A 13,989-nucleotide genomic window follows, 5' to 3' on the forward strand; every position below is an offset into this window, starting at 1 on the left:
CTGTCTGGGTTGTGTCTCATGTTGGTCCTCTCCTCTCGACTCTCCCTAACAGTCCCCTGTCTGGGTTGTGTCTCATGTTGGTCCCTCTCCTCTCGACTCTCCCTAACAGTCCCCTGTCTGGGTTGTGTCTCATGTTGGTCCCTCTCCTCTCGACTCTCCCTAACAGTCCCCTGTCTGGGTTGTGTCTCATGTTGGTCCCTCTCCTCTCGACTCTCCCTAACAGTCCCCTACCTGGGTTGTGTCTCATGTTGGTCCCTCTCCTCTCGACTCTCCCTAACAGTCCCCTACCTGGGTTGTGTCTCATGTTGGTCCCTCTCCTCTCGACTCTCCCTAACAGTCCCCTACCTGGGTTGTGTCTCATGTTGGTCCTCTCCTCTCGACTCTCCCTAACAGTCCCCTACCTGGGTTGTGTCTCATGTTGGTCCCTCTCCTCTCGACTCTCCCTAACAGTCCCCCTACCTGGGTTGTGTCTCATGTTGGTTCCTCTCCTCTCGACTCTCCCTAACAGTCCCCTACCTGGGTTGTGTCTCATGTTGGTCCTCTCCTCTCGACTCTCCCTAACAGTCCCCTACCTGGGTTGTGTCTCATGTTGGTCCCTCTCCTCTCGACTCTCCCTAACAGTCCCCTACCTGGGTTGTGTCTCATGTTGGTCCCTCTCCTCTCGACTCTCCCTAACAGTCCCTACCTGGGTTGTGTCTCATGTTGGTCCCTCTCCTCTCGACTCTCCCTAACAGTCCCCTACCTGGGTTGTGTCTCATGTTGGTCCCTCTCCTCTCGACTCTCCCTAACAGTCCCCTGTCTGGGTTGTGTCTCATGTTGGTCCTCTCCTCTCGACTCTCCCTAACAGTCCCCTACCTGGGTTGTGTCTCATGTTGATCCCTCTCCTCTCGACTCTCCCTAACAGTCCCCTGGGTTGTGTCTGGGTTGTGTCTCATGTTGGTCCCTCTCCTCTCGACTCTCCCTAACAGTCCCCTACCTGGGTTGTGTCTCATGTTGGTCCCTCTCCTCTCGACTCTCCCTAACAGTCCCCTACCTGGGTTGTGTCTCATGTTGGTCCCTCTCCTCTCGACTCTCCCTAACAGTCCCTACCTGGGTTGTGTCTCATGTTGGTCCCTCTCCTCTCGACTCTCCCTAACAGTCCCCTACCTGGGTTGTGTCTCATGTTGGTCCTCTCCTCTCGACTCTCCCTAATAGTCCCCTACCTGGGTTGTGTCTCATGTTGGTCCCTCTCCTCTCGACTCTCCCTAACAGTCCCCTACCTGGGTTGTGTCTCATGTTGGTCCCTCTCCTCTCGACTCTCCCTAACAGTCCCCTACCTGGGTTGTGTCTCATGTTGGTCCCTCTCCTCTCGACTCTCCCTAACAGTCCCCTACCTGGGTTGTGTCTCATGTTGGTCCCTCTCCTCTCGACTCTCCCTAACAGTCCCCTACCTGGGTTGTGTCTCATGTTGGTCCCTCTCCTCTCGACTCTCCCTAACAGTCCCCTACCTGGGTTGTGTCTCATGTTGGTCCCTCTCCTCTCGACTCTCCCTAACAGTCCCCTGTCTGGGTTGTGTCTCATGTTGGTCCTCTCCTCTCGACTCTCCCTAACAGTCCCCTGTCTGGGTTGTGTCTCATGTTGGTCCCTCTCCTCTCGACTCTCCCTAACAGTCCCCTGTCTGGGTTGTGTCTCATGTTGGTCCCTCTCCTCTCGACTCTCCCTAACAGTCCCTGTCTGGGTTGTGTCTCATGTTGGTCCCTCTCCTCTCGACTCTCCCTAACAGTCCCCTGTCTGGGTTGTGTCTCATGTTGGTCCCTCTCCTCTCGACTCTCCCTAACAGTCCCCTACCTGGGTTGTGTCTCATGTTGGTCCCTCTCCTCTCGACTCTCCCTAACAGTCCCCTACCTGGGTTGTGTCTCATGTTGGTCCTCTCCTCTCGACTCTCCCTAACAGTCCCCTACCTGGGTTTGTGTCTCATGTTGGTCCCTCTCCTCTCGACTCTCCCTAACAGTCCCCTGTCTGGGTTGTGTCTCATGTTGGTTCCTCTCCTCTCGACTCTCCCTAACAGTCCCCTACCTGGGTTGTGTCTCATGTTGGTTCCTCTCCTCTCGACTCTCCCTAACAGTCCCCTGCCTGGGTTGTGTCTCATGTTGGTCCCTCTCCTCTCGACTCTCCCTAACAGTCCCCTGTCTGGGTTGTGTGTCATGTTGGTCCCTCTCCTCTCGACTCTCCCTAACAGTCCCCTGTCTGGGTTGTGTCTCATGTTGGTCCCTCTCCTCTCGACTCTCCCTAACAGTCCCCTACCTGGGTTGTGTCTCATGTTGGTCTCTCTCCTCTCGACTCTCCCTAACAGTCCCCTACCTGGGTTGTGTCTCATGTTGGTCTCTCTCCTCTCTCTAGCTGCTGGGTCGTTCCATAGACCTGAACCGTCTGATCACCCAGAGAGTGTCTGCTGCTCTCTACAAGTCTCTGGAGCTGGCCATCAACCGCTTTGAGAGCGAGGACCTCACATCCATCGTGGTACGACCTGCTTTAAGTGTGTCACTGTTTTCTCTGTAACGGGAACTAGAAGGTCTGATCAAATCACACGTATTTATATAGCCCTTCGTACATCAGCTGATATCTCAAAGTGCTGTACAGAAACCCAGCCTAAAACCCCCAAACAGCAACACCCCCGACACATAAACTACTGCAGCATAAATACTGGAGGCTGAAACAGGAGGGGTCAGGATGAACATCAACCGTATGACCCACAAGCTGTCTTCTCCTCCTCCTTGTAACAGGAACTAGAAGGTCTGATGAACATCAACCTTATGACCCACAAGCTGTTTTCTCCTCCTCCTTGTAACAGGAACTAGAAGGTCTGATGAACATCAACCTTATGACCCACAAGCTGTCTTCTCCTCCTCCTTGTAACAGGAACTAGAAGGTCTGATGAACATCAACCTTATGACCCACAAGCTGTCTTCTCCTCCTCCTTGTAACAGGAACTAGAAGGTCTGATGAATATCAACCGTATGACCCACAAACTGTCTTCTCCTCCTCCTTGTAACAGGAACTAGAAGGTCTGATGAACATCAACCTTATGACCCACAAGCTGTCTTCTCCTCCTCCTTGTAACAGGAACTAGACGGTCTGATGAACATCAACCTTATGACCCACAAGCTGTCTTCTCCTCCTCCTTGTAACAGGAACTAGAAGGTCTGATGAACATCAACCTTATGACCCACAAGCTGTCTTCTCCTCCTCCTTGTAACAGGAACTAGAAGGTCTGATGAATATCAACCGTATGACCCACAAGCTGTCTTCTCCTCAACCGTATGACCCACAAGCTGTCTTCCTCCTCCTTGTAACAGGAACTAGAAGGTCTTATGAATATCAACCGTATGACCCACAAGCTGTCTTCAACCGTATCCTCCTCCTTGTAACAGGAACTAGAAGGTCTGATGAATATCAACCGTATGACCCACAAGCTGTCTTCTCCTCCTCCTTGTAACAGGAACTAGAAGGTCTGATGAATATCAACCGTATGACCCACAAGCTGTCTTCTCCTCCTCCTTGTAACAGGAACTAGAAGGTCTGATGAATATCAACCGTATGACCCACAAGCTGTCTTCTCCTCCTCCTTGTAACAGGAACTAGAAGGTCTGATGAATATCAACCGTATGACCCACAAGCTGTCTTCTCCTCCTCCTTGTAACAGGAACTAGAAGGTCTTATGAATATCAACCGTATGACCCACAAGCTGTCTTCTCCTCCTCCTTGTAACAGGAACTAGAAGGTCTGATGAACATCAACCTTATGACCCACAAGCTGTCTTCTCCTCCTCCTTGTAACAGGAACTAGAAGGTCTGATGAATATCAACCGTATGACCCACAAGCTGTCTTCTCCTCCTCCTTGTAACAGGAACTAGAAGGTCTGATGAATATCAACCGTATGACCCACAAGCTGTCTTCTCCTCCTCCTTGTAACAGGAACTAGAAGGTCTGATGAATATCAACCGTATGACCCACAAGCTGTCTTCTCCTCCTCCTTGTAACAGGAACTAGAAGGTCTGATGAACATCAACCTTATGACCCACAAGCTGTCTTCTCCTCCTCCTTGTAACAGGAACTAGAAGGTCTGATGAACATCAACCTTATGACCCACAAGTTGTCTTCTCCTCCTCCTTGTAACAGGAACTAGAAGGTCTGATGAATATCAACCGTATGACCCACAAGCTGTCTTCTCCTCCTCCTTGTAACAGGAACTAGAAGGTCTGATGAATATCAACCGTATGACCCACAAGCTGTCTTCTCCTCCTCCTTGTAACAGGAACTAGAAGGTCTGATGAACATCAACCTTATGACCCACAAGCTGTCTTCTCCTCCTCCTTGTAACAGGAACTAGAAGGTCTGAACTGAAGGTCATGAACATCAACCGTATGACCCACAAGCTGTCTTCTCCTCCTCCTTGTAACAGGAACTAGAAGGTCTGATGAACATCAACCTTATGACCCACAAGCTGTCTTCTCCTCCTCCTTGTAACAGGAACTAGAAGGTCTGATGAATATCAACCGTATGACCCACAAGCTGTCTTCTCCTCCTCCTTGTAACAGGAACTAGAAGGTCTGATGAACATCAACCGTATGACCCACAAGCTGTCTTCTCCTCCTCCTTGTAACAGGAACTAGAAGGTCTGATGAATATCAACCGTATGACCCACAAGCTGTCTTCTCCTCCTCCTTGTAACAGGAACTAGAAGGTCTTATGAATATCAACCGTATGACCCACAAGCTGTCTTCTCCTCCTCCTTGTAACAGGAACTAGAAGGTCTGATGAATATCAACCGTATGACCCACAAGCTGTCTTCTCCTCCTCCTTGTAACAGGAACTAGAAGGTCTGATGAATATCAACCGTATGACCCACAAGCTGTCTTCTCCTCCTCCTTGTAACAGGAACTAGAAGGTCTGATGAATATCAACCGTATGACCCACAAGCTGTCTTCTCCTCCTCCTTGTAACAGGAACTAGAAGGTCTGATGAATATCAACCGTATGACCCACAAGCTGTCTTCTCCTCCTCCTTGTAACAGGAACTAGAAGGTCTGATGAACATCAACCTTATGACCCACAAGCTGTCTTCTCCTCCTCCTTGTAACAGGAACTAGAAGGTCTGATGAATATCAACCGTATGACCCACAAGCTGTCTTCTCCTCCTCCTTGTAACAGGAACTAGAAGGTCTGATGAATATCAACCGTATGACCCACAAGCTGTCTTCTCCTCCTCCTTGTAACAGGAACTAGAAGGTCTGATGAATATCAACCGTATGACCCACAAGCTGTCTTCTCCTCCTCCTTGTAACAGGAACTAGAAGGTCTGATGAACATCAACCTTATGACCCACAAGCTGTCTTCTCCTCCTCCTTGTAACAGGAACTAGAAGGTCTGATGAACATCAACCTTATGACCCACAAGCTGTCTTCTCCTCCTCCTTGTAACAGGAACTAGAAGGTCTGATGAATATCAACCGTATGACCCACAAGCTGTCTTCTCCTCCTCCTTGTAACAGGAACTAGAAGGTCTGATGAATATCAACCGTATGACCCACAAGCTGTCTTCTCCTCCTCCTTGTAACAGGAACTAGAAGGTCTGATGAACATCAACCTTATGACCCACAAGCTGTCTTCTCCTCCTTGTAACAGGAACTAGAAGGTCTGATGAACATAAACCGTATGACCCACAAGCTGTCTTCTCCTCCTCCTTGTAACAGGAACTAGAAGGTCTGATGAACATCAACCTTATGACCCACAAGCTGTCTTCTCCTCCTCCTTGTAACAGGAACTAGAAGGTCTGATGAATATCAACCGTATGACCCACAAGCTGTCTTCTCCTCCTCCTTGTAACAGGAACTAGAAGGTCTGATGAACATCAACCGTATGACCCACAAGCTGTTTTCTCCTCCTCCTTGTAACAGGAACTAGAAGGTCTGATGAATATCAACCGTATGACCCACAAGCTGTCTTCTCCTCCTCCTTGTAACAGGAACTAGAAGGTCTGATGAACATCAACCTTATGACCCACAAGCTGTCTTCTCCTCCTCCTTGTAACAGGAACTAGAAGGTCTGATGAATATCAACCGTAACAGGAACTGACCCGTATGACCCAAACTGTCTTCTCCTCCTCCTTGTAACAGGAACTAGAAGGTCTGATGAATATCAACCGTATGACCCACAAGCTGTCTTCTCCTCCTCCTTGTAACAGGAACTAGAAGGTCTGATGAATATCAACCTTATGACCCACAAGCTGTCTTCTCCTCCTCCTTGTAACAGGAACTAGAAGGTCTGATGAACATCAACCTTATGACCCACAAGCTGTCTTCTCCTCCTCCTTGTAACAGGAACTAGAAGGTCTGATGAATATCAACCGTATGACCCACAAGCTGTCTTCTCCTCCTCCTTGTAACAGGAACTAGAAGGTCTGATGAATATCAACCGTATGACCCACAAGCTGTCTTCTCCTCCTCCTTGTAACAGGAACTAGAAGGTCTGATGAATATCAACCGTATGACCCACAAGCTGTCTTCTCCTCCTCCTTGTAACAGGAACTAGAAGGTCTGATGAACATCAACCTTATGACCCACAAGCTGTCTTCTCCTCCTCCTTGTAACAGGAACTAGAAGGTCTGATGAACATCAACCTTATGACCCACAAGCTGTCTTCTCCTCCTCCTTGTAACAGGAACTAGAAGGTCTGATGAATATCAACCGTATGACCCACAAGCAGTCTTCTCCTCCTCCTTGTAACAGGAACTAGAAGGTCTGATGAATATCAACCGTATGACCCACAAGCTGTCTTCTCCTCCTCCTTGTAACAGGAACTAGAAGGTCTGATGAACATCAACCTTATGACCCACAAGCTGTCTTCTCCTCCTTGTAACAGGAACTAGAAGGTCTGATGAACATAAACCGTATGACCCACAAGCTGTCTTCTCCTCCTCCTTGTAACAGGAACTAGAAGGTCTGATGAACATCAACCTTATGACCCACAAGCTGTCTTCTCCTCCTCCTTGTAACAGGAACTAGAAGGTCTGATGAATATCAACCGTATGACCCACAAGCTGTCTTCTCCTCCTCCTTGTAACAGGAACTAGAAGGTCTGATGAACATCAACCGTATGACCCACAAGCTGTTTTCTCCTCCTCCTTGTAACAGGAACTAGAAGGTCTGATGAATATCAACCGTATGACCCACAAGCTGTCTTCTCCTCCTCCTTGTAACAGGAACTAGAAGGTCTGATGAACATCAACCTTATGACCCACAAGCTGTCTTCTCCTCCTCCTTGTAACAGGAACTAGAAGGTCTGATGAATATCAACCGTATGACCCACAAACTGTCTTGACCCACAAGCTGTCTTCCTCCTCCTCCTTGTAACAGGAACTAGAAGGTCTGATGAATATCAACCTTATGACCCACAAGCTGTCTTCTCCTCCTCCTTGTAACAGGAACTAGAAGGTCTGATGAATATCAACCTTATGACCCACAAGCTGTCTTCTCCTCCTCCTTGTAACAGGAACTAGAAGGTCTGATGAATATCAACCGTATGACCCACAAACTGTCTTCTCCTCCTCCTTGTAACAGGAACTAGAAGGTCTGATGAATATCAACCGTATGACCCACAAACTGTCTTCTCCTCCTCCTTGTAACAGGAACTAGAAGGTCTGATGAATATCAACCTTATGACCCACAAGCTGTCTTCTCCTCCTCCTTGTAACAGGAACTAGAAGGTCTGATGAATATCAACCTTATGACCCACAAGCTGTCTTCTCCTCCTCCTTGTAACAGGAACTAGAAGGTCTGATGAATATCAACCTTATGACCCACAAGCTGTCTTCTCCTCCTCCTTGTAACAGGAACTAGAAGGTCTGATGAATATCAACCTTATGACCCACAAGCTGTCTTCTCCTCCTCCTTGTAACAGGAACTAGAAGGTCTGATGAATATCAACCGTATGACCCACAAGCTGTCTTCTCCTCCTCCTTGTAACAGGAACTAGAAGGTCTGATGAATATCAACCGTATGACCCACAAGCTGCTGTCTAAGTTCCTGACGCTGGACAGTATGGACGCCATGTTCCGGGAGGCCAATCACAATGTCTCCGCCCCCTACGGACGCATCACACTCCATGTCTTCTGGGAACTCAACTACGATTTCCTCCCCAACTACTGCTACAATGGATCTACCAACAGGTAACACAACTACACACAACTACAGCTACAACTACACACAACTACAGCTACAACTACACACAACTACTGCTACAACTACACACAACTACTGCTACAACTACTACTACAACTACACACAACTAGACACAACTACTGCTACAACTACACACAACTACTGCTACAACTACACACAACTACTGCTACAACTACACACAACTACTGCTACAACTACACACAACTACTGCTACAACTACACACAACTACTGCTACAACTACACACAACTACTGCTACAACTACACACAACTACTGATACAACTACACACAACTACTGCTACAACTACACACAACTACTGCTACAACTACACACAACTACTGCTACAACTACACACAACTACTGCTACAACGGATCTACCAACAGGTAACACAACTACACACAACTACAGCTACAACTACACACAACTACTGCTACAACTACACACAACTACTGCTACAACTACACACAACTACAGCTACAACTACACACAACTACACACAACTACACACAACTACTGCTACAACTACACACAACTACTGCTACAACTACACACAACTACTGCTACAACTACACACAACTACTGCTACAACTACACACAACTACTGCTACAACTACACACAACTACTGCTACAACTACACACAACTACTGCTACAACTACACACAACTACTGCTACAACTACACACAACTACTGCTACAACTACACACAACTACTGCTACAACTACACACAACTACTGCTACAACTACACACAACTACTGCTACAACTACACACAACTACTGCTACAACTACACACAACTACTGCTACAACTACACACAACTACTGCTACAACTACACACAACTACTGCTACAACTACACACAACTACTGCTACAACTACACACAACTACTGCTACAACTAGACACAACTACTGCTACAACTACACACAACTACTGCTACAACTACACACAACTACTGCTACAACTAGACACAACTACTGCTACAACTACACACAACTACTGCTACAAGGGATCTACCAACAGGTAACACAACTACACACAACTACTGCTACAACTACACACAACTACACACAACTACTGCTACAACTACACACAACTACTGCTACAACTACACACAACTACTGCTACAACTACACACAACTACTGCTACAACTACACACAACTACACACAACTACTGCTACAACTACACACAACTACTGCTACAACTACACACAACTACTGCTACAACTACACACAACTACACACAACTACTGCTACAACTACACACAACTACACACAACTACTGCTACAAGGGATCTACCAACAGGTAACACAACTACTGCTACAACTACACACAACTACTGCTACAACTACACACAACTACTGCTACAACTACACACAACTACACACAACTACTGCTACAAGGGATCTACTAACAGGTAACAACTAAACACTACTACACGCTGCTCCTACAACTATACTATACACTACTATTACTACAACTACACACTACTACTACAATTACACACTACTATTACTACAACTATACCTAATATTACTACAACTACACACTACTACTACAATTACACACTACTATTACTACAATTACACACTACTATTACTACAACTATACCTAATATTACTACAACTACACACTACTACTACAATTACACACTACTATTACTACAACTACACTCCTACAACTACACACTACTGCTTCAAATACACACTACTACTATTACTACTACTACACACACACACACTGCTACACCTGCAAGTAAAACAACTGTGTGTGTGTGTGTGTGTATATACAGACCAGTGGTGTAACAGGAATTCAGGCCATTCAGAGAGCTCTGTTTAACACATCTTTTCTCATTTTGTAAACGGTGACATCATGAGCTTTACCACCTGTCCTTGTTTCCCTCAGAGGGCTGGTTATGAACACTGAGGGCTGGTTATGAACACTGAGGGCTGGTTATGAACACTGAGGGCTGGTTATGAACACTGAGGGCTGGTTATGAACACTGAGGGCTGGTTATGAACACTGAGGGCTGGTTATGAACACTGAGGGCTGGTTATGAACACTGAGGGCTGGTTATGAACACTGGGGGCTGGTTATGAACACTGGGGGCTGGTTATGAACACTGAGGGCTGGTTATGAACACTGAGGGCTGGTTATGAACACTGAGGGCTGGTTATGAACACTGAGGGCTGGTTATGAACACTGAGGGCTGGTTATGAACACTGAGGGCTGGTTATGAACACTGAGGGCTGGTTATGAACACTGAGGGCTGGTTATGAACACTGAGGGCTGGTTATGAACACTGAGGGCTGGTTATGAACACTGAGGGCTGGTTATGAACACTGAGGGCTGGTTATGAACACTGGGGGCTGGTTATGAACACTGGGGGCTGGTTATGAACACTGGGGGCTGGTTATGAACACTGGGGGCTGGTTATGAACACTGGGGGCTGGTTATGAACACTGGGGGCTGGTTATGAACACTGGGGGCTGGTTATGAACACTGGGGGCTGGTTATGAACACTGAGGGCTGGTTATGAACACTGAGGGCTGGTTATGAACACTGAGGGCTGGTTATGAACACTGAGGGCTGGTTATGAACACTGGCACAAGCTTCATTACATATCTGAGCACGAGGCAGTCAGTCACACTGTAATACTACTGCTGATGAGAGATCAGGTGGACTTGTTTCCATGGCAACAGATTTTCATAAAAATATTCTAAAATCCACATTAAAGGAAATATGAGCAATTTCGAGGTATGTAATTGGTAGTTTCAGTCTTGTCCCATCGCTGCAACTCCCGTACGGACTCGGGAGAGGCGAAGGTCGAGAGCTGTGTGTCCTCCAAAACACGACCCGGCCAAACCGCTCTGCTTCTTGATACACTGCTCACTTAACCCGGAAGCCAGCCGCACCAATGTGTCGGAGGAAACACCGTACACCTGGCGACCGTGTCAGCGTGCACTGCGCCCGGCCCGCCACAAGGAGACGCTAGAGAGTGATGGGACAAGGAAATCCCTGCCGGCCAAACCCTCCCCTAACCCGGACGACGCTGGGCCAAACCCCCTCCCCTAACCCGGACGACGCTGGGCCAACCCCCCTAACCCGGACGACGCTGGACCAAACCCCCCCTAACCCGGACGACGCTGGGCCAAACCCCCCTAACCCAGACGACGCTGGGCCAAACCCCCCTAACCCGGACGACGCTGGGCCAAACCCCCCTAACCCGGACGACGCTGGGCCAAACCCCCTAACCCGGACGACGCTGGGCCAAACCCCCCTAACCCGGACGACGCTGGGCCAGCCCCCCCCTAACCCGGACGACGCTGGGCCAAACCCCCCAACCCGGACGACGCTGGGCCAACCCCCCTAACCCGGACGACGCTGGGCCAAACCCCCTCCCCTAACCCGGACGACGCTGGGCCAAACCCCCTCCCCTAACCCAGACGACGCTGGGCCAAACCCCTCCCTAACCCGGACGACGCTGGGCCAAACCCCCCTAACCCGGACGACGCTGGGCCAAACCCCCTCCCCTAACCCGGACGACGCTGGGCCAAACCCCCCTAACCCAGACGACGCTGGGCCAAACCCTCCGTTTTTTGAGCTGAAATAAAAGCTCCCAGAAATATACACAAAAAGCTTTTTTTCATTCATTTTCATATCAGTATAGTTCCCTGAGTTGTAGTGAGAAGACCACACACACCATATCAGTATAGTTCCCTGAGTTGTAGTGAGAAGACCACACACACCATATCAGTATAGTTCCCTGAGTTGTAGTGAGAAGACCACACACACCATATCAGTATAGGTCCCTGAGTTGTAGTGAGAAGACCACACACACCATATCAGTATAGTTCCCTGAGTTGTAGTGAGAAGACCACACACACCATATCAGTATAGGTCCCTGAGTTGTAGTGAGAAGACCACACACACCATATCAGTATAGGTCCCTGAGTTGTAGTGAGAAGACCACACACACCATATCAGTATAGTTCCCTGAGTTGTAGTGAGAAGACCACACACACCATATCAGTATAGTTCCCTGAGTTGTAGTGAGAAGACCACACACACCATATCAGTATAGTTCCCTGAGTTGTAGTGAGAAGACCACACACACCATATCAGTATAGTTCCCTGAGTTGTAGTGAGAAGACCACACACACCATATCAGTATAGGTCCCTGAGTTGTAGTGAGAAGACCACACACACCATATCAGTATAGGTCCCTGAGTTGTAGTGAGAAGACCACACACACCATATCAGTATAGTTCCCTGAGTTGTAGTGAGAAGACCACACACACCATATCAGTATAGTTCCCTGAGTTGTAGTGAGAAGACCACACACACCATATCAGTATAGGTCCCTGAGTTGTAGTGAGAAGACCACACACACCATATCAGTATAGTTCCCTGAGTTGTAGTGAGAAGACCACACACACCATATCAGTATAGGGCCCTGAGTTGTAGTGAGAAGACCACACACACCATATCAGTATAGGTCCCTGAGTTGTAGTGAGAAGACCACACACACCATATCAGTATAGTTCCCTGAGTTGTAGTGAGAAGACCACACACACCATATCAGTATAGGTCCCTGAGTTGTAGTGAGAAGACCACACACACCATATCAGTATAGGTCCCTGAGTTGTAGTGAGAAGACCACACACACCATATCAGTATAGGTCCCTGAGTTGTAGTGAGAAGACCACACACACCATATCAGTATAGTTCCCTGAGTTGTAGTGAGAAGACCACACACACCATATCAGTATAGGTCCCTGAGTTGTAGTGAGAAGACCACACACACCATATCAGTATAGTTCCCTGAGTTGTAGTGAGAAGACCACACACACCATATCAGTATAGGGCCCTGAGTTGTAGTGAGAAGACCACACACACCATATCAGTATAGGTCCCTGAGTTGTAGTGAGAAGACCACACACACCATATCAGTATAGGTCCCTGAGTTGTAGTGAGAAGACCACACACACCATATCAGTATAGGTCCCTGAGTTGTAGTGAGAAGACCACACACACCATATCAGTATAGGTCCCTGAGTTGTAGTGAGAAGACCACACACACCATATCAGTATAGGTCCCTGAGTTGTAGTGAGAAGACCACACACACCATATCAGTATAGTTCCCTGAGTTGTAGTGAGAAGACCACACACACCATATCAGTATAGTTCCCTGAGTTGTAGTGAAGACCACACACACCATATCAGTATAGTTCCCTGAGTTGTAGTGAGAAGACCACACACACCATATCAGTATAGTTCCCTGAGTTGTAGTGAGAAGACCACACACACCATATCAGTATAGGTCCCTGAGTTGTAGTGAGAAGACCACACACACCATATCAGTATAGGTCCCTGAGTTGTAGTGAGAAGACCACACACACCATATCAGTATAGTTCCCTGAGTTGTAGTGAGAAGACCACACACACCATATCAGTATAGTTCCCTGAGTTGTAGTGAGAAGACCACACACACCATATCAGTATAGTTCCCTGAGTTGTAGTGAGAAGACCACACACACCATATCAGTATAGGTCCCTGAGTTGTAGTGAGAAGACCACACACACCATATCAGTATAGGTCCCTGAGTTGTAGTGAGAAGACCACACACACCATATCAGTATAGTTCCCTGAGTTGTAGTGAGAAGACCACACACACCATATCAGTATAGTTCCCTGAGTTGTAGTGAAGACCACACACACCATATCAGTATAGGTCCCTGAGTTGTAGTGAGAAGACCACACACACC

At 47.8% G+C, this 13,989-nt stretch overlaps 1 protein-coding gene across 9 annotated transcripts in view; it reads left to right on the plus strand.

Moving 5' to 3' along the window:
- Positions 1 to 13,989, plus strand: part of LOC127908694 (cytoplasmic FMR1-interacting protein 1 homolog) — a 109,958-nt gene that overhangs the window by 88,369 nt on the left and 7,600 nt on the right. For all 9 annotated transcript variants that reach the window (XM_052467740.1, XM_052467743.1, XM_052467748.1 and 6 more), the window contains 2 exons: positions 2,380 to 2,499; positions 8,005 to 8,204. In XM_052467740.1, coding sequence (XP_052323700.1) covers positions 2,380 to 2,499; positions 8,005 to 8,204 — 320 coding nt within the window. The remainder of the gene's footprint in view (positions 1 to 2,379; positions 2,500 to 8,004; positions 8,205 to 13,989) is intronic.

This window comes from Oncorhynchus keta, chromosome 1 (assembly GCF_023373465.1).
Source record: "Oncorhynchus keta strain PuntledgeMale-10-30-2019 chromosome 1, Oket_V2, whole genome shotgun sequence".
In the NCBI taxonomy this organism is placed as follows: domain Eukaryota; kingdom Metazoa; phylum Chordata; class Actinopteri; order Salmoniformes; family Salmonidae; genus Oncorhynchus; species Oncorhynchus keta.